A 23,063-nucleotide genomic window follows, 5' to 3' on the forward strand; every position below is an offset into this window, starting at 1 on the left:
CTTTTCCTAACCAAAATTTGATCATGGATCCTTCCAAGAACAAGTCTTAATGTTTAGCCATTGTGGTATATATAACCTTTGAGACAATGGATTCATTTTTGAGAGATTTTCCTTCATAATATTTTGTGCAACTTAATAGTAATTCCTTGTAAAAGGAGGTTGGAGTTTCTTGGTTGAGGGGATTCCCTCAATTTTTTTCACTTCATGTTTACGTAAGGGCATTGGCTCATGGAAGTAGGAAAAGCCCATCAAATATATAGTTATACAAGTTTCTTTTTCTTTTGTTTAAAACAAGTCACAATTTAGGTATAGTTAGGTATATTTTTGTAAATATTAAGATTCATATATGTTGGAATATAAATCAATAAGATGCACTTTGTATGAGAAATAGTAATTCAATTGCGTATACACTAACCCTTTCCAACATTTTTGCTCCAATTTTCTTGTTAGTTCAATTCATTATATACTTTCACCTATACTCTTAAATCAGATGATATTACACACTTAAATATGCTTAAACCAGTGATCTTTTAATTGTTACAATAGCAACGGTACCAACTGAATTAAAACTTAATATGTGGTTAAATATATCTTAATTTATATGGAATTAATTTGAACCATATAAGACATATTAGATTATGGCACACCCACAATATGGGTGAAAAACAGAATTATGTAAAATATATTCATAAAAAATAATATAAACTAGAAATTCTATCCCCTTGTATGCATGCGGAAACCACAAATTTAGAACACAAATATGCAGAGGCAGATTTAGGGGACTGGTAGGAGCCACGACCCCCCCTAAAATGAAAATTTTACTGTTTTGGCCCTTTAAATTTTTAAAAATTTTAAATTACTAAATATAAAATTGTACTTTGGCCCCCTAAAAATTATAAAAATTGATTTAATCCTTTAAAAATTATAAAGATATAGACAAATTAATTTCACCTCCCCTAAAATGAAAACTTTTGAATAGCCCAATGATCATTTTGTAACATTTTGAAATTGAGTGACCAAAACGTAAAATTACTAATAGTTTAGTGACGTTAGATGTAATTTCCCTAAAATAAAATAAAAATTGATCCACTTCCTTGCATTCTCTTTTTTTCTCCTTTTACATCTACTTTCTTATCATGCATTTAAGACTATATATCAATGTCGCCTATATAATTTATGTAAATCCCTTTTGGTCAAAGCAACCAACATATTGTCAAGAATTAAAGAAAGCATCAAAATTAAAGTTCCATAGACTTCAAGCTAACCTTGATCATGTAGCCAAGTGGATTGGCAAATTATATTAGTGATTAAATAAAAATTCATTCAACTTTCTCTTGAAAGAGATAGCTCTACCATTCAAGAAAATAGTTTTTGCAAGAGATAATGGCCCATAATAAACTATCCATCCTCTAATGTAGAGAAGTACTTATTTTTTAGGATAGTCTTAGTCAAGTTTAGAACTTGTTGAGAATGATATACTCAGTTAAATAATCAATCCACATAATGATAAAAAAATGATTACGACTCTTTTATTACATCCAATATCAAAGTTCTCATGCTTGAACGTTTCTCTTTTTTCTTAATAGTGAGAGGGGTTGTTCGAATTTTAACCCGACATCTTGATGTCAGTAAAAATTTAAACAACGCAAGTCATTTCGAGCTATAACATTGGCTAATTGACTTCAAATGGATGGTTTAAAGAACCAATTCAAGACTTATTGTTTTTTTTTTCTATGTTCATTTTAGTCCAGAATTTATGGTTGTCACTCCCAATAATATTATCTTTAAAGTTTGAATTTGGGTTCTCTTTTTGAGAGTACAATGTACTCATCATTACACCCGACATTTGTTAGCTCCGTTAAAAAGGAAAGGAAAAGTGAATAAAATTTTGGGTGTCATATTTCCATTTGGTTCTTCAAATGTTATTCAGCCAAGTAAAATAGCTCTCTTTTTTTTGTTTTTTTGTATAAAGAAAACCCTTTCAACATCCACTCATGTTACCATTCTTTTCCTCCATCTTGATGGTTATTTAAGCTAAAAGTTCTTCTTCATAACTCTAGGTAGCCTTTCCAACCAAATAATAATAATAATAATAATAATATTATTATTATTATTATTATTATTATTATTATTAATACCAATCCATGAATAAAATCTTTTTTGTTGCAATGCAAAAATCCAAAGGCTCTTTTATTTCCACCTTTTTTTTCCACATTTTATGTATTCTACTTTTTAATGAAAAGAGGATTAAAAAAGAAATTGAGGTGACATTTATTTAAAGCATAGCAAAGCACTTGTTTCCCTCATTGCTTACTTGAAAAAAGAAGGGTTTTGAGTTATTTCCTTGACCAAAAAGCCTTCAATTATTAAATCACATTCAAAAAAAAGTTTTGGTCAAAGATGATCTCTTTATCTCCTTCCAAATTGAATCTCCTTAAACCACTCATGCATTCCCCTTTATAGCTTTTCTCTTTTTGTGGTTTGATTTTTTTTTCTTATTAGATTACAGAAATTATTATTAAAATAGAGATTATGCACAATGAACAAATCTATTTTATAATTACAAAAAAATCTACTTAATCAAAGGGTGAAATAAATGATTGTAGGCGTTGATATTTAAATTTTAAGATTGATTACGTTGATAACTAATAAGTGTTCGGTGTAATGGTTACATTAAATTGTACTTTATAACTGGTTAGATTAACAAGAGGAAGGAGGTGATGGAAGAAGTGTTGTTTCACCTATGATTAGGCAGAAAGCTACTGAGAATGAGAAGCTTTCGGGTTAGAAAGAAGAAGAAAAAGACATGGTGTGTATTGTGTGTTGTTGCATGAATCCTTTTATAGGAGAGAGAAGGTTTGATAGTGCTTAAGGGCTACTAACAATAGGATCTAATCTTGCTTCCTACCGGTGATGGTGATATAACATCTTATGATATGACGTCTTAGGATAGTTAATAATCCATGATTCTAGGCTTCCTCACATGCACCTCACATATGTTTGGCAAAGGTGGGTACTATATAAGGTCCGCCTCTAGTGAGGTGGATATGCATGATTCGTTGGAGAGTCGACTCTTCACTGGAGGACACATATTAAGCTTCACAAGGGGCACATATTGGAGTTCGCAGTGTAGGTATAATAGCACTTTTAAAAAGAGAACACAAATTCAAATTTTAAAAGCAACACTGTTTGAAGAAATCCCAAACATAAACTGTAAAATGAACATGAAAGATAGAAAAAGTTGAAGTAAATCTCGAGTTAATCCATATGACCTTTGGTGACAGCTAATTGCTAATTGCTAATTTGCTAATAGCTGTAGAAGGTGAGGTTGATTTGAAGACAGCATACACTTTAATGAGGAAAGAAATTTTATTTGGTGGGTTTTATTCTTCCAAGTTTAAAAAAATGCTTACCACATGATTCAGCTAAGTATATTTGTATGTTTAAAGAAAAAGGTAATTGACCCTTACATCTATCTCAAGCTATTTTTCTTTTTAATTTTAGATAATGAAATTTAACGGATTTTATTTTGTTTATATAATTCGAGAATATAATCTATACTATTATATTATTATTTTATATAAAAGGAAAACCCAAAAACATTCCCTACATGACACGTGTCTAGGATATTTTTTATAGGTAAATTTTGGAATTAGTCACTCACCTATGAAAATTTTTAATTTAATCACTAATATTTTAGATCATTTCTATTTTGATCACTCGGAAGTGATAGACATGGCCTTTTTTAATTGGTATAATAACACATTTAGTTTTCAATACTTACACATTCTATCGATTTGATCCTCAAACACATCTAATTAAATAAAGATTATACTTGAACAGATAATTTCGACTAAAAACTTCTAACATGAATCTTAATACTTTTGACTACAATTTCAAGTGTCAATCCACGGATCTTGTGTATACTTTGTCGTCTGGTTTTGCTATAATTCTTAGATTATGATAACTTTGTTTCTAATGTTCCAAGTTGTTTGAATGGCTCTAACTGAATTTCAATAAAAAATAATTTAAAAGATATAAATCAAAATAGCTTGAATTATCAGCCACTGCTATGAGTTGATTATGATGACAACTTAACTATATAAGTTTTGTTTGGTTCAAATTATAGATGTTTTGTAAACATTGACTGAGTTGCAAGTTATGTTGTTCTAAGTTGAAACATAATATAAATACACATGTAAAATATAAAAAATAATAATTTAAAATCAATATAAAGTCATCCTACATTAATGCATTTCCTACCAGTAAGTGTTGAAGGGTTGAATACAGTGAGAAAAAACACATTGCACTCCAAAAAAAACCGCGAATTCAAACTTTGAAGATGATATTATTGAGAGAAGCAGCCATAAACTCCGAACAATACCAAAAAAATAATTCTTCCTAACCTTTAATAGAAAGTTATGAAGCATAACAACCAAATAGCTGAATACTATCAAATCTGCAAAAAAAAATGGGGTTCTAGAATCTTCAAAAAAAAAAAATCTAGAAAACCTAATAGCCTTGAACATTGTCACCAACTCAGTTTCAAGAAAAGTATAATTCATTGCCACAGCTACTCTATAATTCAAGGTTCAAACTCAAAAACTCAAGTACAATTACAATTACCATGTCCTTGTCAAGATCAGTAAAGTCTTACCACCTATTATTTGGTGGTTTAACTTTATAAATACGAACTATCCAGTTAGACGTCGTAAATGCCTCTTCCAAGTGTTCTAGTTTAATGTCTTTATTCCCGATTTCAACACCTCGAGCTCGATCATAGCTGCCGTATCAAGAAGCAATTGTGGGTATTTTTTTTTTAGCAATGTAACTATAATAGACATGTATTGTGTGGTAAAGTATCATGGGCAATTTAATCCATATACATTAAATTAAGAAGTAAATTGGTCCTTTCTATTAAAAATTCCATCTATTTATTCTGTTAAAACTAACGTGGCTGACAGAATAACCAGTGACATATGACATGCCATGTGCACCTCATATTGACGTACAAGGTCCAATTTTTAACAGCAAAAATGGATGGAATTTTTAACAAAAAGGCCTATTTGCTCTTTATCTAATGTATAGGGACTAATTTTCTCATTTCTTGAGTAGAGCGGTAAAATGCAATCTAACTGGCCTACATGTTACTTTTACCTATATTGTGTGCATATTCGATATTTTAGTACAAGCAAGTTGAAAATGCCAACTTACCCAGGAGGTTTGCCATATTCTGTCATCATCTCTCCGAACCGATAGTACGATAGCTTGTACCTAATCACATAAATACGTATATGCATGAAGAATTTAGAACACAGAGGCACTGGAGAGTGCTAAAGTATGAATATAAACCAACTGAGAACTTACATGAGGCAGTTCAACATCTTAGGAGCTGCACCTTTGTCAACGCGATATTCACCATTAACGAGGTAATCAGGTTCCTTGATTACAGGGAATACTCCACCTCCAATTCTCACCATCCACAAAAATCTATTTCACAATAAAATGTAATTTGAATACAATTGCATAAGTATAAATTATAAACTTAAATGCAAATATTGTCTAGACAAATGACCATTGACAATGATTTTCAAATTCTAGATGGTGGCATGTATAGTTAATAACAAATATGGCTTCCTATTCTTTTTTCAGCTTTCTCAGCTCATGTTGGGCAGATTTTTATACAATCTCTTATGTTAGGCACACCAGACATCTACAATACCCGGACCTGGGGATGAGTGCCAAATACAGATACATGTCTAACATGAGCATGCTCAACTATCCAAATATGAATAGTGCGAATGTTAAAGCAAAAAATCAAGAACAATGAACCATTCAATGCATCCTTCACAAGGCCTAATGTTTTGCACATAGACAAAAATAATGAATGGAATAGGTGAAAATGATTTCCAATCTTACTTGTTAATATCATCAGATGAATAACCAGTAACACCTCCGAAGACAACTAAAACATAATCCACATCAAGTGATCTTATTATCTCATATGCCTCGTCTTCATAAGATGACATTGCACGCCCCACAGTAGCAATATGTGTATTATTCCAAGTGTTGTTATCAACAATAACAGTTCTGTTTCCCATGGCAGTGATTTGATACCCATAATCCCACCAAGACATCACCTTAGCATCCAGAGGAGTATTTTGCCGAAGCCAAAAGTATGCCTCACGATAATCATCAAAGATAACTCTATTCCCATGAGCACCTCTTGCAGCCAGCACAATTGAAGGAGATGAATAAGCCTCTGAAGTGACCCATGTACAGTGGGTAGCATACCTACTGAGCAAGTAAAAAGCACCAAAGAGCAATGCCATAGCTCCATTTTTCTGGAAAGGCTGGGATTGATCGAGTGAAGCCTATTTGGAAAATAAACAAGATTGGTTATTTATAGGGTACATTCGCAAACAAACCAAAAGAACCTAGAAACATAAACTCCATGCATTTTCTCAAAATTCGTCTAGCGGTCCAAAAAACCATTAGGACATGTATATATAAAACTGAATATGATGAATCAGAAGCCACAAGGCATTAATACAAAAACTGGAATTCAATGTTTTAGAAGCTTTTTCAAGAGACTAAGAAAACAAATGACAGTCAATGGCCATTAATTTGGGGCAAAAGCTGATGCTTGATTTAAGAAACAATTATCTGGTTATTAAAAATAAAGCATTACTTGCTAAATGGAGTTGGAAGTTTGCTGTTGATCAGAAGGATTCTTTATGGAAAAGAGTCATTATGACAAAGTATGGTTCAGAAATGGCTTCCAGAGGAAACACTCAGATCAACTTAGTTGACACTAAGTACTTCATTTTACTTCCTAATCTAGAGTGAGAATGATTCATAAGACAGAATATATAAGATATGGAAGAAACAGATAACTAACTTTTGATGCAAGAGCAGAGGCATCTGTTATCCATGTTTCTCAACCATATGATCATGAACTTAGGAATCCAAATAATACTAGTTAGCTCGTAAGCTTATTGGAGAGAATATTACTTTAAAAGCAATAAATAAAGAACTCAAGTTCTCTACAAAATTGATCCACAAAACAATATAAATAAGTTCAATCCAGCTTCCCTGTTTTAATTATATATATGTAAAGAAAAGCAAGTTCAAAACTAAAGAAACCTTTAAATAAGCTACCAACTGTGACGTACTCAATCACCAAAATATGAAAGTTAACTAAAATAGAAGGAAATAGTTGTCAGAATTTATATTCCATTAGTCACCTTACAACAAAATCCAGAGAAAAGTAAACCGATGGATCAATTATAAATATCTAGAATGTCCTTAATTAGTGCCATTAATGAAACTCTTTCCATAATCTTTTATGGCACAAAATCTAAGTGATTTTGATTTACATAACTTCTACCCTATAACACAGAAAGTGTAATGTCACACTGGGACTGGAAAGGAGAAGCAAGAAATAGAAAAGTGCAGGAGGATTTGGCAAAGGACCTTCTTCTATTTTGGAGCTTTGAGCAAAATAGATATTTCCAAAATAACTTGGTAAAAGATAAAAAAACGTTAAATAAAAAATAGGAATCAGAACTAATAGAAGCTACTTCGGGCCTTTGGCCGGATTGTCTGTAAGCTGTGATTTCAAAATCACAATAAAAATGCAGTAATTGATGGAAAGAGCTCCCACAAACAGCTTAGTGGGATTATTAGGCCTTACATCAGTAACAACAAGCTTCCTAATCAAGTTCTCTCATTTCACACGTAACATTAGAAAATGATAGAAACTCTCTAAGAAAAGTTCATTAAATGAACACAGTAACTAAATGATGCTACTGAATATGCCAGAAAAAGGCAGAATAACTAGCTATTCAACAATAAATGTCTAAAATAAGTCATTATCATCAATGCATTACAAAGCCATTCTGTAAACAGAGTAATAACAATAATAATAATAAACGAAACAAGCAATGGACCCTTACTAGTTAGCAAAGAAAGTGCATGAAAACAAATTCTTATTACTACAAATGTCAGTGTTCTGGTTTTTTGTTTCTTAGACAAAGGACCACAAGCATTGTTATTTCAGTAGCATAAACTCAAATCTAAGGGAACAGCAGGCATATTCATGTCAAACAACTGAGGGAGAGATATCATAACAGTAAAGCCAAAGCGTTACTAATTTATGTGCATTACAAGAGACAAACAAGCAAAATATCAGAGGAAGGGAAGAGAAATAGAGAGACGACGGCAGGGGAGGATAACCTTAGAAGAGGCCTTTGCACTGCTAGTTCCTTTAGTGGAACCAATCTGGGCAACCTTGGTCTTTGACCTCAACAGAACAGTCAAATTCTTCACAGTGGCAGAAACAGCAATAGCACTAATAAGGCAAACTGCAGGCGTAGCAACAAGAATCAAACGAACCATGACGCCGGCAAAATACATGCTTGTGAGACCATACATGACAATAAATATAGTGGCATCTGACAACCGTTTGAAGCAGAAGTAAAGACCAGCTGGGAAAAGAAAAAGCAGGATATGGAAATCAAACATGAAAGATGACCATGCTGTTGGCTGATGCTCAGAGACAGATGCAATAATGGGGATGTGATCCTTCGCATAGGTTGGATCCAACAAAGAGTAAAACCTTCCTGTCCATGGTGAAATATAGCCTGATGCCATGCCTACTCCCAAAGCAATACCTCCCACAGCTACAGCACAGGTCACAGTGATCCTCAAAAACTCTTGAAACAATTTCGTGTCACTAAGCATGTGCTTCACCCAATCCAAAAAGTAGAAAACCTGCACAAGTAGTCCAAATGAACTAAATGCATGCTTTTATTTCCAGCTTACCACTAAAACAGATAAACTCACTAAACAAATTTGTGCAAACTAACTTCATATTACTAAAGACAAGTTTCCCCCCATTTTCAAACACTAATTGCTTAAAGTCTTAAACTACTATAATACTACCACAAGTACATTTGAAGAGACTAAAAAGAAATGAAGCTTTGATATAATGTGCAAAACCTGCATCAAGAAGAAGACACCCATGGCAGCCATATGTTCACCAGATTGTACATGTTGAAACCCAACAAATCGAATCTGCATTGCCAGCAACATTCCCAAAATATACAGACAATTATAAGCAACATATAGCCTCATGGAATACCTCCCAGTTATCAAAAGCACCAATACATAGAGTGGGATTAAGTTAATAATAAAAACATATCCTCCCCAAGCTGAAACCATGTAAAAATAACCAAAAGCAGAAGCTAAACCCCAAGCCAAAGAACCCGTATTAACCGCCTTCACGAACAAATAAAACGTGAAAAGCAAAGCAAAAATGGCAACTCCTTCATTATCATAAGAACCGGCTACGGACCTAGATATGTAACCAGGACAAACAGCAATCAAAATCGCAGCAACAAGCCCAGCCCCAGAATCCCAAATTTCTTTCCCAAAGAAATAAGCAACAAGGGTCGTATTTGAAGCGAAAAACGGAGCTGTTAAAACACAGACTTCACGTATATGGACTGCGAAACGAAGGAAATGAAGGAGGCGATAAATGAGGGCGGCGGTGACCATGAGACCAGGGTAAAGAGTACCACCCACGATTCGGCCTAAAGGGTACCAGCTTTCATAGTCGAACCAGTTCCAGAAATCGTAGAAACCATGCTGGGTAAGGTAAAGGGTAGTACGGTAGTTGAAGTAAGGGTCAAATTCATGGATCATGGATTCATAACGGAGGACAGAGAAGAGACGGGTAATGAAGGCTAAGATGTAAACAAGACAGAGGATTGAGACTCGGATAAGGAGTTCTTGTTGCTTTGTTTTGAGTTTGAAAGGTTTGAGGATATCTGATGTGTAAGAGTTCGACATTGTTGGGTTGCTGCAGATTTTGGGTTTTGGATTTTTTTAGAAGATCATGTCATGAAAATGGGGAAAATGTGGTGAAGATTCAGCAAATGGAAGGGAGTGTTTTGAGATACACTGTACTTTGTAGTTGACGTCGTTCTTATCGAACTTGTCTAAAAGTCAAAGCCCTTTTTGGGTAATAAATAAAAGGGTAAATTTCAGCTAAGATCACTAAACTATTAGTAAATTTACGTTTTGGTGAATTAACTACCGGTTGTTTATGGTCGTGATCAGCAGCCTTCTGTTGTGCGCTCTTCAGGTCGTGATCAGTGGATTCCATCGAGTAGGGTTGGGTTAAGTGTAACGTTGGTACCGCTGTTTTTCATTCCAATGGTGCTTCATCGTTCGCCCATAACGGAAGCTTCATTCACGGTTTCTCGAGTTTGCTTCCTAGTATTTTGAAGCCTCGTATGGCTGAGCTTACAGCTATTTGTGAACTACTCTCTTGGCTTGAGCTGACGCATTATGACGGTGTAGTAAATTAAATCTGACTGTCAAGCTGTTATCATGGCTCTTATTTCGTCAAAGCTACATCGTTCTGAATTTGGTGTCATCCTTTAGGAATGTGCTTCACTGAGTTCGTCTTTTCAGCATTTGTCCTTTCGGTGGATACGGCTAACAGTCGATACTGCGGCTCATAAACTTGCTCAAGTGACCTTATTCTATACATTTCGTCAAACGTGGGAAGACTCCCCACTTTTCTCCAGTGTTTTTTAGATTTGGACCGTTCATGTTAAATACCAATACCAATACCAATCACATTAAGGGCATAGGATTGGATGTACGGGGTAAATTTTTTAGTTTGAGATTCATATTCGGTTAATGTTATGGTTTGCTTTTGTTTTTGCATGTTATTAATGAATTTTACTTTTGAAAAAAATTTAATTTTTTGTAACTTTATAATATTTTCACAATTTTTTTTTATTTTTAATATATTTTAAATTTTAAAAAATCATAAATATCACCTACCACAACTGAGATGTGAAATATGATGAAAATGACAAAAAAAAAATTGTTAAGGTTAATGATCTAAAAACTACTTGAATACATTTTTACATATCCAACAACCAATTAAGTTTAAAAAAAATTGAGGACTTAATTGATTTCTCGAGAGTTGAAACCCTTAAACCCTTAAATCTTTCTTTCCTAACTAAAATCATAATTTTCTTTATATAACATATGGAAAAAAAATGGTTACTTATAATTTGGTTGTTGAATTATAATCATTTTTCCAGTTTGTTTTTTTTATTTTTTATTTTTTATTTTAGTACTTGAATTATTATTTTCTATCTTCATTTACCCTTAAAAGTAGAAAGATGTTGTGAGAATGTAACACATGGCCCACTCTTATTGGACACTAAAAATTTTAAGGATAAAATGAAATGAAAATGGTAGTTAAAATATCAATGTGCCTACAAACAAAATATAGTAATAAAAAAACCTTAAAAACTTTTTTTTTTCTCCAAACCCTTTGTTTCTTATTTTTTTCTCCCTCCCATCAACCTTCATTTCTTTCTTTCTTCTTTTCATTCATTTACCACTATAGAAAGTGAATAGCTCTTTTTCAGCTTCTTAATCTATTTATATTTTGAGAGCATTTCAGAATAATAAATAATTTCACAAGTCGATTTAAACCTGTGTAAGCTTAGGCTGGTTTTATATGTTCTTTTGTTTGTTTTTCCATTGTTTAGTAAGTTTTCAGTTTTAAAAGTTTTTATTTGCTCATATAGCATATTTTTTAGTCTTGTTTATACATGTAATCTTAATTTTATAAGTGATTTTAGGGACGATTTTATTATTTTCCTATCTAATTCGGTAAATGCTCGATTCTTTTGTCAATTTTTGCTCGCCACTTTGGACCATACAATGCTGATTTTCTTATCGTATTAAATACTTACAATTACTCCAGATATATCATGCTTAAGTTGTAACAAAACTAATTGTCTACATGTCATAATGTTCTATTAAAACCCTTATTATGTTGCTAGAACTAATCTTTCACCATTTACAACGAGCATTTTTTTTCTTGAATTATATAGTTTCATTTATTGAATGAATTAGTGAATTTATCTTTCAAAAAAAAATTAAAATAAAAAACATATATATCAAGAAAACAAATATAATTCAAAATTTGTATCGTGAAAATATATACACACACTATTTTTAAAAAGAAAATTACAAATTTACATTTAGAAATAATAGGGTTTTATTTTAGTATTATAATTTTTATTATTTCTCAAAATACGGATATTTATTATTAATTTTCATAATCTTTTTAACTTCTTAGGATACATAAATAAATGTTTTCTTTTAATAATCTCATCATAGATTCTAATGATAATACACTTTAGCACACTCGAATCTATGTCCTCTTGCATTGACAACAATATCCATAACAATCGAGTTAAGACTCAATTGACGTATTTTATGAAGCAAAAAAGATGATTGATGTATAAAAAGGTGTTCAATAAAAAACACATGGATCAAGGGTTAAAGGAGGACAATCCAAATCAGTAACACAAACACTAAAAAGGTGGGGGCATTCAAAATCTGGTCTACAAAGGCAGCTAATGATGATATGATTGATTTTGAAAATATATAACAACAAATTTTGTGTTTGGAGAAACTGCTCGTAATCTAATACTCCTTTTACAACAGGCAATACAAGAAAGACTAAACACCTACCCTACACATATACATGATGGGAATGTTACCAGGTGACGGGAGAGTTTCACTCTCTTGGTCGAGCAAGCCAGAGGGAACTAAGAGCTCGTAATCTGGAGAAGTAATCATGTATCGCAAGAAGTGCACGAGCAGACTGGCGAGTTGTCAATATCCGGTGCATTTGTTGTAGGGTTTGCTGCCGTAGATTGTCCGCCTGATAATACTAACGTATTAGTAAACAATGACCCAAAAACGAAAGAAGACGCAATATAAGGGCTCAAAAAACTTCCCCTCCACATTAAAGTAATACCAACAGATCAGAGTCTCGGTTTAAACTACACCAATAATCACCCAACAATTGATAAGTTTCTTTTTTATCACTCGGTTATAAAAAGTTACAAAATAATCATCCAACTACTCGATTTTTTTCCTTTTTGGTCACCATTCATTAAATAACTAACAAAAAGATGATGATGCAACTTTTAAAATTGACATAATAGCAATTTTTAACGCTCAATATTCATACATTATGTCAATTTGGTCTTGATTCTAAAAATTTTAACCCTCAACATTTACACACCGTGTAATTTGGTCTTTTTTACAATTTTGCTTTTCTTTGTGACATTTCACTTAAAAAGCTAAATTTGATAAAGAAAATATACCAAAAATGAAAGCACGTGAGAATCCAAGATGATAATTTTCATATTTTATTATTCTTATAAAACTAACCTTCAATGTCACAAAGAAAAGCAAAACTGTAAAAAAGACCAAATTAAAAAATGTGAAAATGTTAAGGGTTAATTTTTTTAAAATCGAGACTAAATTGACACAATGTATGAATGTTGAGTATTAAAGTTAGATAACTATTTTGTAACTTTTCATTGTTAGGTGACCAAAACAGAAATTTATTAATAGTTGAGTGACTACTAATATAGTTTACCCTCATATTATCTACAGAAAACTTCCAAGTAACTCGAGAAAATCTTCAAAGTTTCATGTTCTCATTTCAAACTAATTACCGAGATCATTGTTACCGGTTCAATGCATTCTCCAAAAAGTTTCAAATAATGGGCAAAAAGGTATGGAAGAGAAAAGAAAAGGCATTACCTGACAAATAAAACCCTCAAGAGTTCCTAGCTTTCCCATGGCCATGGCCATTTGACCCATATAGTTTGCTACATTCCCAGTTGAGCTGGAAGAGCCTAAGGATCCAGTGGACAATGTCTCGGCCAGAGACTGCTGCAATGCTTCCATACCTTGTGATAATGCATCTTCAGCCTGCAGGGAGGATTGTTGCAAGTTGCTAACTCCCACCAACTGTTGCTCTGTCAAAGGCTCCAATTGGTTTACAAGAAGCTACAGGCATAAACATTCAATTCTAAGATGACAAATTATAAAGAAAACAAAATATTTAAATAATACGAGGTTGGGAAGATATCGAGTTACTGACACTATAAAAAAGTACATGAATCAGAATTATGCATAATACGTGAGCATGGCAGTCATACGGGGCAAGAAAAGATCCGAGGAACATGTGCCTAAAAAATTCATATGGCCTTACCTTTAGAAGCTCAGATGACCGAAAACCACCAAGCCACAAGAAACACCTCTCGGCAGGTGTCTTCCACATGCCTGATAACAAATGGAAAACATCTGCCTTAGCTACGTTGCTCTTCAGCCTAAAAATTTCATCATAGTGAGCCATAACACCATCAACAATAATACGAAGTTCTGCATCGCCTGCATGAGAATTTACTGCCATTCTCAACTCATTAATTTGTCGATTGTGCTCTTCAAGCCACCTTCCATATTCTACATCAAATGTCATGGCACCTACAAAGAAAAGAATTGACCGAAACAAATAGTGAAACTGATAAATAAATAACCTCCACCATCACACTCCAAGCATTTGACAATTTCGTAAAAAGACCTTTCCAGTCCCCTCAAATTTTGAAATTGAATCAGAGCAATTTACTCCCTGTCAGTTTTGAAAGTAAGCAACTAAGGGCAATTATCACGACACTAATTTCTTACATCAATTATACATAATTTTGATTGGTATAATAACAAATTTAGCCCTCAATGTTTACATTTTGTCAATTTGGCCTTAGATCTAAAAAAAAATCAACAAATTTAACCTCATGTTTTACACATTTACACAAATGTTGCAGGTTAAATTTGTTAAATGAAGACCAAATTAATAGAATGGATAAACTTTGAGGGCTAAATTTGTTATTATATCAATCAAAATTATGTACAATTGACCAAAAACATTAACGTCATGATCAATTGTCCTTATTTGCACACTTTCAAAATTGAAAGGACTAAATTGCTGTAATTTTTTTGAGATGGACCAATTTGCTCAATATCGAAATTGAGAGGCACTGGAGATGCCTTTTTACCAAACAATTTCATGATACGCAAAATGGTGCCAGTTGCGTGCGATGTAACAAAATGGGGGACAACATGCAGCCTCCCTACATAGCATAGTAGGGGTGTATATCTATATATTCCCGGACAAAGCCTTGCGCACTGGCCTGCCCTTTTTTACTAGCACTTATCTAGTCATGCATTAATGGAACCCATGTCTAGTATATGGTATTTTTATTCTGAAACGAATAAATTCAATTTTATGCAATCTACAAAGAACTTATTTTGACCGTAAACGTAAGTGCTCAAGAGAAGGTAGGGGAAGCACCAATTGCATACAACATGATGGAAATAAATAATATTACCATTTCCACCCAATGAATGACTTTGATCTCCCGAGCTTGATATGAAGATACCCTGCAGGGAAAGGCAGCATCATAAGTAATACATGCATGAATAAATAACTGAGTACACAGTGCATGCGATGAAGGACCAAGCTAACCTGCTGTCGTGCCCGCTGGAGCTCCTGCTCAAGTTGTGTCAACTTCAAACGACTGCTCTCCAGCTGTTGCACATATGCCTAAAAATGGAGAAAAAGGATAATATGCCTCAATATAGGAAATTAAATCTACAAAATCCCCAAAATACCATAGAAGACTCGTGTCATCTACCATGCATTAACTTTAAAGGGAAAAGACATACTTTCTTCCTCAACCGGCTTTTTCTTGCAGCCTCGCGATTTTGAGCAAGTCTGCGAAGAATCTGTAGAATATTACCAACCAAAAATCACCAATATGACCAAGCTATTATCCATGCTAATAATGAAGTGTCTAACCTTTTGATCCAAATTACTCTTTGATCGGTCACTTGAATCGGAAGCTGCAACAGCAGCATTCAGTTTTTCACTATCAAACTGCACAAAAGCAATAAAATCTGAGACCAGCAAGAACAGTAACGATTACAACATACAAAACTTGTCCCACTACATGATCTTGGATAGATGGATCAAATAACAATGTGCTCTACTTGGGACTGAATTTAAAATAAGATCAATAAAAGCTATACCCTCAGATTTTTTTCATCTGTTTCTGCATCTGTTGAGATGTCAGTCCTCGGACTAGCATCAGCCATATCGGATTCCCCCCAGTTTTCTGTAGACCCCTAGATATGGAGACTGGACCTGTCTGTTGACCTCTTTCCAAGTGCAATCCCTGAGATTCGACTCGGAGGGCAGGTGGATTTATAGTAAATGAATTTGGAGTCTGTTTCAGGCGATAAAGAGAGTAAAATAAATAACCGAGCATACATGATACAACAAATAGATTACTTGCTCATTAACTTATAAGAGAAACAAAATCCACCTTATCCAAAGTGCCAATACAGCTGCGATCGGTAAGAAATGGTTGGCCACTTGCTTTTGCAGAATTAAACGCACTGTCTGCATTGCCACATGTAAAGCCGAGATAAAGGTTTGCCATCCACACTCTCAATTCTAAAAGCTGTGAAATTGTAAACTGAAAAGAATAAAGAGGGAATTTACAGAAGGTTATAAAGCAGTGACTAATTCCCTCACCGTGGATGCTCTCAGAAGACGGAAACAGCTGGCCTCGAATGTGCTCTATTCCCATGAGCAGGGATCGAACCCCTAACCAAGTGGTGAAGGGAAGAGGTTAGCAACCACCACACTACACTTTGCAATTGACTCAGGTGTAACTGTTAGATACACGTATGTATCTAAACGGGTATGTTCAATCAATTATAAGTTTTTCCGTGTATTTGGAGGATCCTTGGAGGGTCATATCCTCGTACACATCAAACATAGAAGAATAACATACAACTCAACATCAAACATAGGAAAAGGGAAAACAGAAAATGTAGACATTTCCAAATACAACCTCAGTCTCACATTTCTACGAAGAAGCAAATCAAGATTTACAAAGGTAGACAGCAAAGAATACAAACACCATGGTGCCATGGAACAAGCAAAACTCCTAAATACCATAAAGCACTAGCCAACAATTTAGAAGACTATACTAAAATAAAAAAAGAAAAGAACTTCTTGAAGAGTATTTGAAGATAATTTCAAACTTTTTTGAGGACTCATAACCCTGTTTAACACCAATACCATGTAACAAAGCCACTAACAAGAGTGCTCTTTGGGCAAGTATTTCTAGGCCTCTTCACTCTCTATGAGCTCAAAAGTAAATGTATCAAAGAACACAGCTTCATATATAGCAAACTCTTTCAAAAACCAAAACCAAATAATAAGTGTAAAGGACTAAATTTGCAGCAACCTAAAATTGCATAAAAAATCAAAAAATCAAATTAGAGAAACCCTTAAAAAATCCAAATTGACCGCCAAAACAAAATCATACCCAGAAACCAAAATCAATTGAAAAAAATCAAAATGCATAAAAAGTTTCAACTTTTCCAAAGTAAAAGAGTAAAAATTTGTAAACTTTCATGATTGTAATCCAAATGATAACTTTAAAACAGAAAAGTTTAAGGACGAGAAAACTCACCCGGTGAAAATTTGAGGATGGTGATGAGGACGAATATGAAAATTGAAGACTTTGAAATTGAAGGTATTAATATTAGTAATTACTTTGGATAATGATATTCCAATCTCTAGACGTCCACTGAGAAATAGTTCCACTTCCCGAGAGCTAATGGTCCTTTAATTTTGCCTTTTCGATTAAGGAGTACTATTTCTAGTGGGTCACATTGACTTTACTGTTTTGGATTTTTGTGTATTTTTTTTTCTTCTGTTTTCACTGTAAATAGTGCAGAGATACGGACAGAGTAAAGAATACAGCTATGCTTTGCTACACTGTTTCTGCAAGAAAATTAGCTTTGGATTTCTGTCTCCGGTTTGCATATGATGATATTAGTTTTTTAGGTTAAAATGTGCCGTTAGTCCCTATACTTTGAGAAAATTTTAGATTTAGTCCTTATAATTAAGCTTACTATTTTTCTATTTAAAAATCATAATCCAATCACTAAGATCGTAAGTATTTTCTGTTAAAATTTTTCAATTTAAAATTTTAGTTAAATTATCATCATATGACGTAATATATGATTGATAGAAAATAAACATATTAAAGTTAATTTTTTAAATCAAACCTCAAATTCTACACATATATAAGGACTAACGACATATTTTAAGCTAATTTTTATTATCATATGCCTAGTTTTTATATATTTATGTTGAGTGGAACAACCATGATTCACACAGTGTTGAAATTTTAAGTTGTTAATTGTTTGTACAGTCAACTTATAATAAAAGTGCATGAGGATCACTATTGCTTAAAATTGTGAAAACTGTGTAAATAAAAATAATGTAAAATGCAAGTTTGTTTACATAGTTCGATTTTTCTATGTCGTATCTATTTTTTTGATACAATACCTAAAATTAATAGGAGGATAATACGCTTCCATACACTCGAACCTATGTCTTCCTTTATTAGCACTAATGTTCGTACTAATTGAGCTAAAACTCAATTAAAATAATGTTTTAATATATATATATCATATTTTATATTTTTATATAAAATATTTTATAATATTTTATAAGAATAAATATTAAAACTACATACAAACTCTTATTAAACTCTTACCAAAAGACCTTTATGCTAGCAAATGTGTAAAGTCAGTGTCATTTTGGAATGGTACGATGGAAACTGCAGATAAGAAGATGGTTAAATTTTGTGAATATTTCTCGTATTTTTGTGAAAATTATGAATTTAGTATTTATATTTTAATTTGATTAATTTTAAATTTATTGATTTTAGTTTTTATATTTGTCTAATTTTGAAATTTTAGTTCTAACTCAAACATAATGGTTAAATCTATTTGGTTAAATTCAATAATTAGTCATATACTATACGTACAATTATAGATTTAGCCAATATTCTCTAATTAGATCATTCTAAATCTCTATACTTTTTTAAATTTTGAAATTTAAGCCCTGATGCAAGCGAAAGTTGTTATCTATCAACAGGATTTTAGTGAACAATATGTTATATATATGATAATATGTTTTTAACATTAAATTTTAAAAATAATAAAACTTAATGAATTTAACTGTTATCGTTTGGTGAGGACTGAAATTTTAAATTTTAAAAAATATAAGGATTAAAAATACCAAATTAAAGTATAAGGATTAAATCCATAACATTAGTAAAGTACAGGGGCTAATAGCAGAATTTAACCAAGAAAACAAAATACAGTACCTCAATTGTCGCATTCTCTCTCGAAGGTCTCTCTCGAAGGTCTCTCCAGAACATTTCAGTCAACATGAAAATAAAATATACCAGGACGACGTCGTTGCATGTGTCAGCATGATGTAATTCTTACGACTATTCCACGAGTCGATCCATAATTCAAATTTTAATTGTCAGGTTTTTTTTTTCAACACGTGGAAAACTATTAAGTCTTTTTGACTTTTTGAGAAAAAAAAAACAATGATATTTAATGCTTTGCTGTTTGGTCTTTTTCTTCTGAATTTTTTATACGAGTGTAATATCTTGATTTTTTATATAATGTTTAAAATTATTTATAGTCCTTTATTAATCTTTAAATAAGAAGATAATATGTTTCAGTGTACTTGATTAAACTAAAATTTAATCGACTTTTCTTGATTGTTGTTATGTGAAGTTTGTAAATAGATTTGATAATTGCATATTTTATGCGATAATTTTTACAGGGTTGAAGAGATGTTTAGATGTCTAAAGTAGTGAAAGAGAAGGTACACTTAAGGGTCATACCTCTTACGAATTTCGTTTATTGTTCTCTTTGTCGCTATTAGTTAGAATGTCTGTATCCTTCACCCAATAGGACTAGTTATATATATAGCTTTTTTGTTGGCTGTGCCATCAACTACCATCGTTGAGGTTGCACGTTGTCTATGCATTTATAGCAATTTGTTTGCTATCTTAGGCAAGGGGTCTGAGTTCTTAACAAGTATAACAATATGTCTCCTCTTAGTTCAAAGGCAGGTTGCAAAATTACTTGGCCAAGACCTGACTACTCGCATATTTTCTAACATCTTCAACCTTGTATTAAGTATAAAGTGGCTATTAGTTGGTTGTTTTACTAGAAATTATTCTTGGATAATTTTCCGATAATATGGCTAAGATAAAGTAACGAGATCTCTCAACTTATTTTCTTTTAATTTCTATTAACTTGGTTGTCACTTAAGAATTACGTATGAGCATAAATTAAAGAATTAATTTAGTTTCATTGGTATTATATGATTTATGAAAAATAAACATGGTCACGAGTCGTTCATTTTTGTGATAAATGACTTGATTACTATTTGATAATAATTGATTTTTCATGAAAGAAGATGTAATGGTTACCATGAAATAAAATAGGATCATATTGGGAGAACGGATATTATCCCAAAGAGATTAAGGATATCCTATTAAGGTAACACATTTATGACAATGTCATTGGAAGAGGACTAATCGACTTGTTTTCGTAATGGTATGTTGTTGGGGAGAGTTCAGTCACGATACTATAGTGAAATGACTTCATGACTAGATGAGTTTATAATTAATAGGCAAAAAGCTAGAACTTAATTATAAATCATTTGAGCATCAATTGCATATGGCCAATTGGTCCATTAGCAAGCTTGTTAAAGCCAAAAATAAATTGCATGTTAAATCAAATGAAAATGGTGAAATAGGAAACATTTGGAAATGATTAAGGTTTTCTCTAAAATGAAAATAAAAATGGGAAAATGAAATTATTTGGAAATGAATGTAGTTTCACTTGATTCGACTCAACTCAAATTTTATTTCAGTAGACTCGATTTGAATTTTTTTTTAAATTAAGTTAGTATGATAAAATAGGACTCGTCAACTCGATTAAATGGAAATTTTTTTACTCGATTCGATCAGACGTTAACCCTTATATCAAAGTATGAGTTATATATACATAGTTAGTCGCTTAAGATTGAGGTGAGCTACACTATGAATATCACAAGTGAATTAATCCATAAACAGATTCAAGAAAAAATTCAACTTGAGTCATGTCCGATATATTGTCAATCCAAACAATCACACCCATGTTTCTATCTTTTCAATAGTCAATCACTCTAATACTCAAGATAAGGTATTTCCTCAATTAGACTCGATAAACAACATAATAGCCCTTGAATCAATTGTTCATTTGATTCCTCAAACTATGGATCATTTAAATTACCTACTAATATAAGTTGTTTTCTTGCATCATGATTAATACATATGATAGAATTTAATATTAGTTAAACCTTAGATAATCAATGAGTCAATGTTTGCTTATTTATTTTACTTTTTGTGCCAAATTTATTTAATCATAAAAAATTTATTAACCAATTTGATTGAAAAATTACAAACATAAGAACAAGATAACTATACCAAAGGTACAAAATCTCAACAAAATCCTCTACATTTTGGCTCAATAACAAAATCAAGCAAAGGAACCAAATATGTATATCATTAGACTTTGTTGAAAATTCATCATTGAGTTGATTACACTACTAAAAGTAATGCACATTTGCACGTACATCTATTCATGTTGTTAGTATGGGGTAATCTAGTGCAAACAAACATGAACCAATACCTCATATTGAGAAGCAAAAATCATGACTTAAAATACAAGTATCCCTTACTCTTGCTAAATTTCCAAGCAACCCAACCCCATGCCAATGACTTAGCAATAGCATTCAATTCATGGTCAACAAGAAAATTTCCAATGAAGTCATCATTCTCAATAACAAGGGCCTCCACATCCAGCATGAACAATCTTATTAAAGGTTCTGATTATATTTACTATTTTTGACATAATGTCTAGAATTATCTATAGCCTCTCTCTAACCTATAAATAGGAGGATAATGCACTTCAGCGCACTCGAACCCACGTCCTACTGTGTAACACCCCCTACCCGTATCCATTGCCGGAATAGGTACGAGGCATTACCTGAGTTTACTGAATATTTTTAGATAATTCTGAGTCATTTATTATTCATATTTTGAAAATAATCATAACGTCTCTTTATTGGGCCCTCGAAGCCCCAAACATACATTAAAAACCAACCGGAATTAAATCGAGATCATAAAAAAAATTTCGCAAAATCTTAAATTTTATTTTCATCTAAGTACTTACTATTTCAATGCTTCTTATAATTAAACATGTTACCATTCAATCAATAGCTTGACCCTTGTCTAAGCGTCAAGCCACATCATTGTTAGTATACTTGCACATATTTCATATAAGTTCAACATTGATATACTTATTTTCTCGACATGTCACACTTGAGTTTAATAATTGTCTTTACTTACATAATTTCCTTGTATCAACATATCAAAGATAATCATATATGTACATGTCATGAAACATATCATTCTCTTACCGTTTCTTCATAAGTATATATCAATTATTTCATTATATCAATATTTCATGCTCCATCATTTCCATATATTTTATGTATATTTATTCCGGTAAAGTTTATATCAAACTTAACATAAATTATATTCCATGTACTTATTCTTATTTCGTTTATCTATCTTCATAATTATTTCATACAACTATTTTGTACATATATTTCCATATGACCAGTTCTTGTAAACATTTCACACAACCATTTTATATAACCATTCGTCATCTGATGCATATTACCTGAATATCAATTGTTCAATAGATGTCATCGCGTCTCCCATCCACGGTCTTATTTATCTTTGACATGATGCCATAGTGTCTTTCAACTATGGTCTTACTCATTTTCTGTCATGTTGCCATGGTATCTTTCAACCATGGTCTTATTCATTTCATATCACGTTGCCATGGTATCTTTCAACCATGGTCTTATTCATTTTCTGTCATGTTACCATGGTATCTTTCAACCATGGTCTTATTCATTTCATATCACGTTGCCATGATATCTTTCAACCATGGTCTTACACATTTCATATCAGGTTGGCATGGTATCTTTCAACCATGGTCTTACACATTTCATTTCAACCATGGTCTTACACATTTCATATCAGGTTGCCATGGTATCTTTCAACCATGGTCTTACACATTTCATATCAGAGAGCACACTCCCGCGAACCTCATCCTTACAGTGGGATTACCAGTCCAGGCTAAATCCCCTG

General features: G+C 32.5%; 1 protein-coding gene and 1 pseudogene across 1 annotated transcript; both read right to left on the minus strand.

The window, feature by feature from the left end:
* Positions 1–4,318: 4,318 nt before the first annotated feature.
* LOC107954472 (dolichyl-diphosphooligosaccharide--protein glycosyltransferase subunit STT3B) lies at positions 4,319–10,001 on the minus strand. Its single transcript, XM_016890046.2, has 6 exons — positions 9,004–10,001; positions 8,239–8,775; positions 5,920–6,374; positions 5,368–5,490; positions 5,215–5,274; positions 4,319–4,783 (listed from the first exon to the last, which is right to left on the minus strand). The coding sequence occupies exons 1-6, from the start codon at positions 9,853–9,855 to the stop codon at positions 4,654–4,656; spliced, it is 2,157 nt and encodes a 718-aa protein (XP_016745535.1). The 5' UTR covers positions 9,856–10,001; the 3' UTR covers positions 4,319–4,653.
* Positions 10,002–12,442: 2,441 nt separating this feature from the next.
* On the minus strand, positions 12,443–17,678 carry LOC107954473 (transcription factor TGA2-like; annotated as a pseudogene).
* Between the last annotated feature and the right edge of the window lie 5,385 nt (positions 17,679–23,063).

This window comes from Gossypium hirsutum, chromosome A13 (assembly GCF_007990345.1).
Source record: "Gossypium hirsutum isolate 1008001.06 chromosome A13, Gossypium_hirsutum_v2.1, whole genome shotgun sequence".
Taxonomy (NCBI): Eukaryota; Viridiplantae; Streptophyta; class Magnoliopsida; order Malvales; family Malvaceae; genus Gossypium; species Gossypium hirsutum.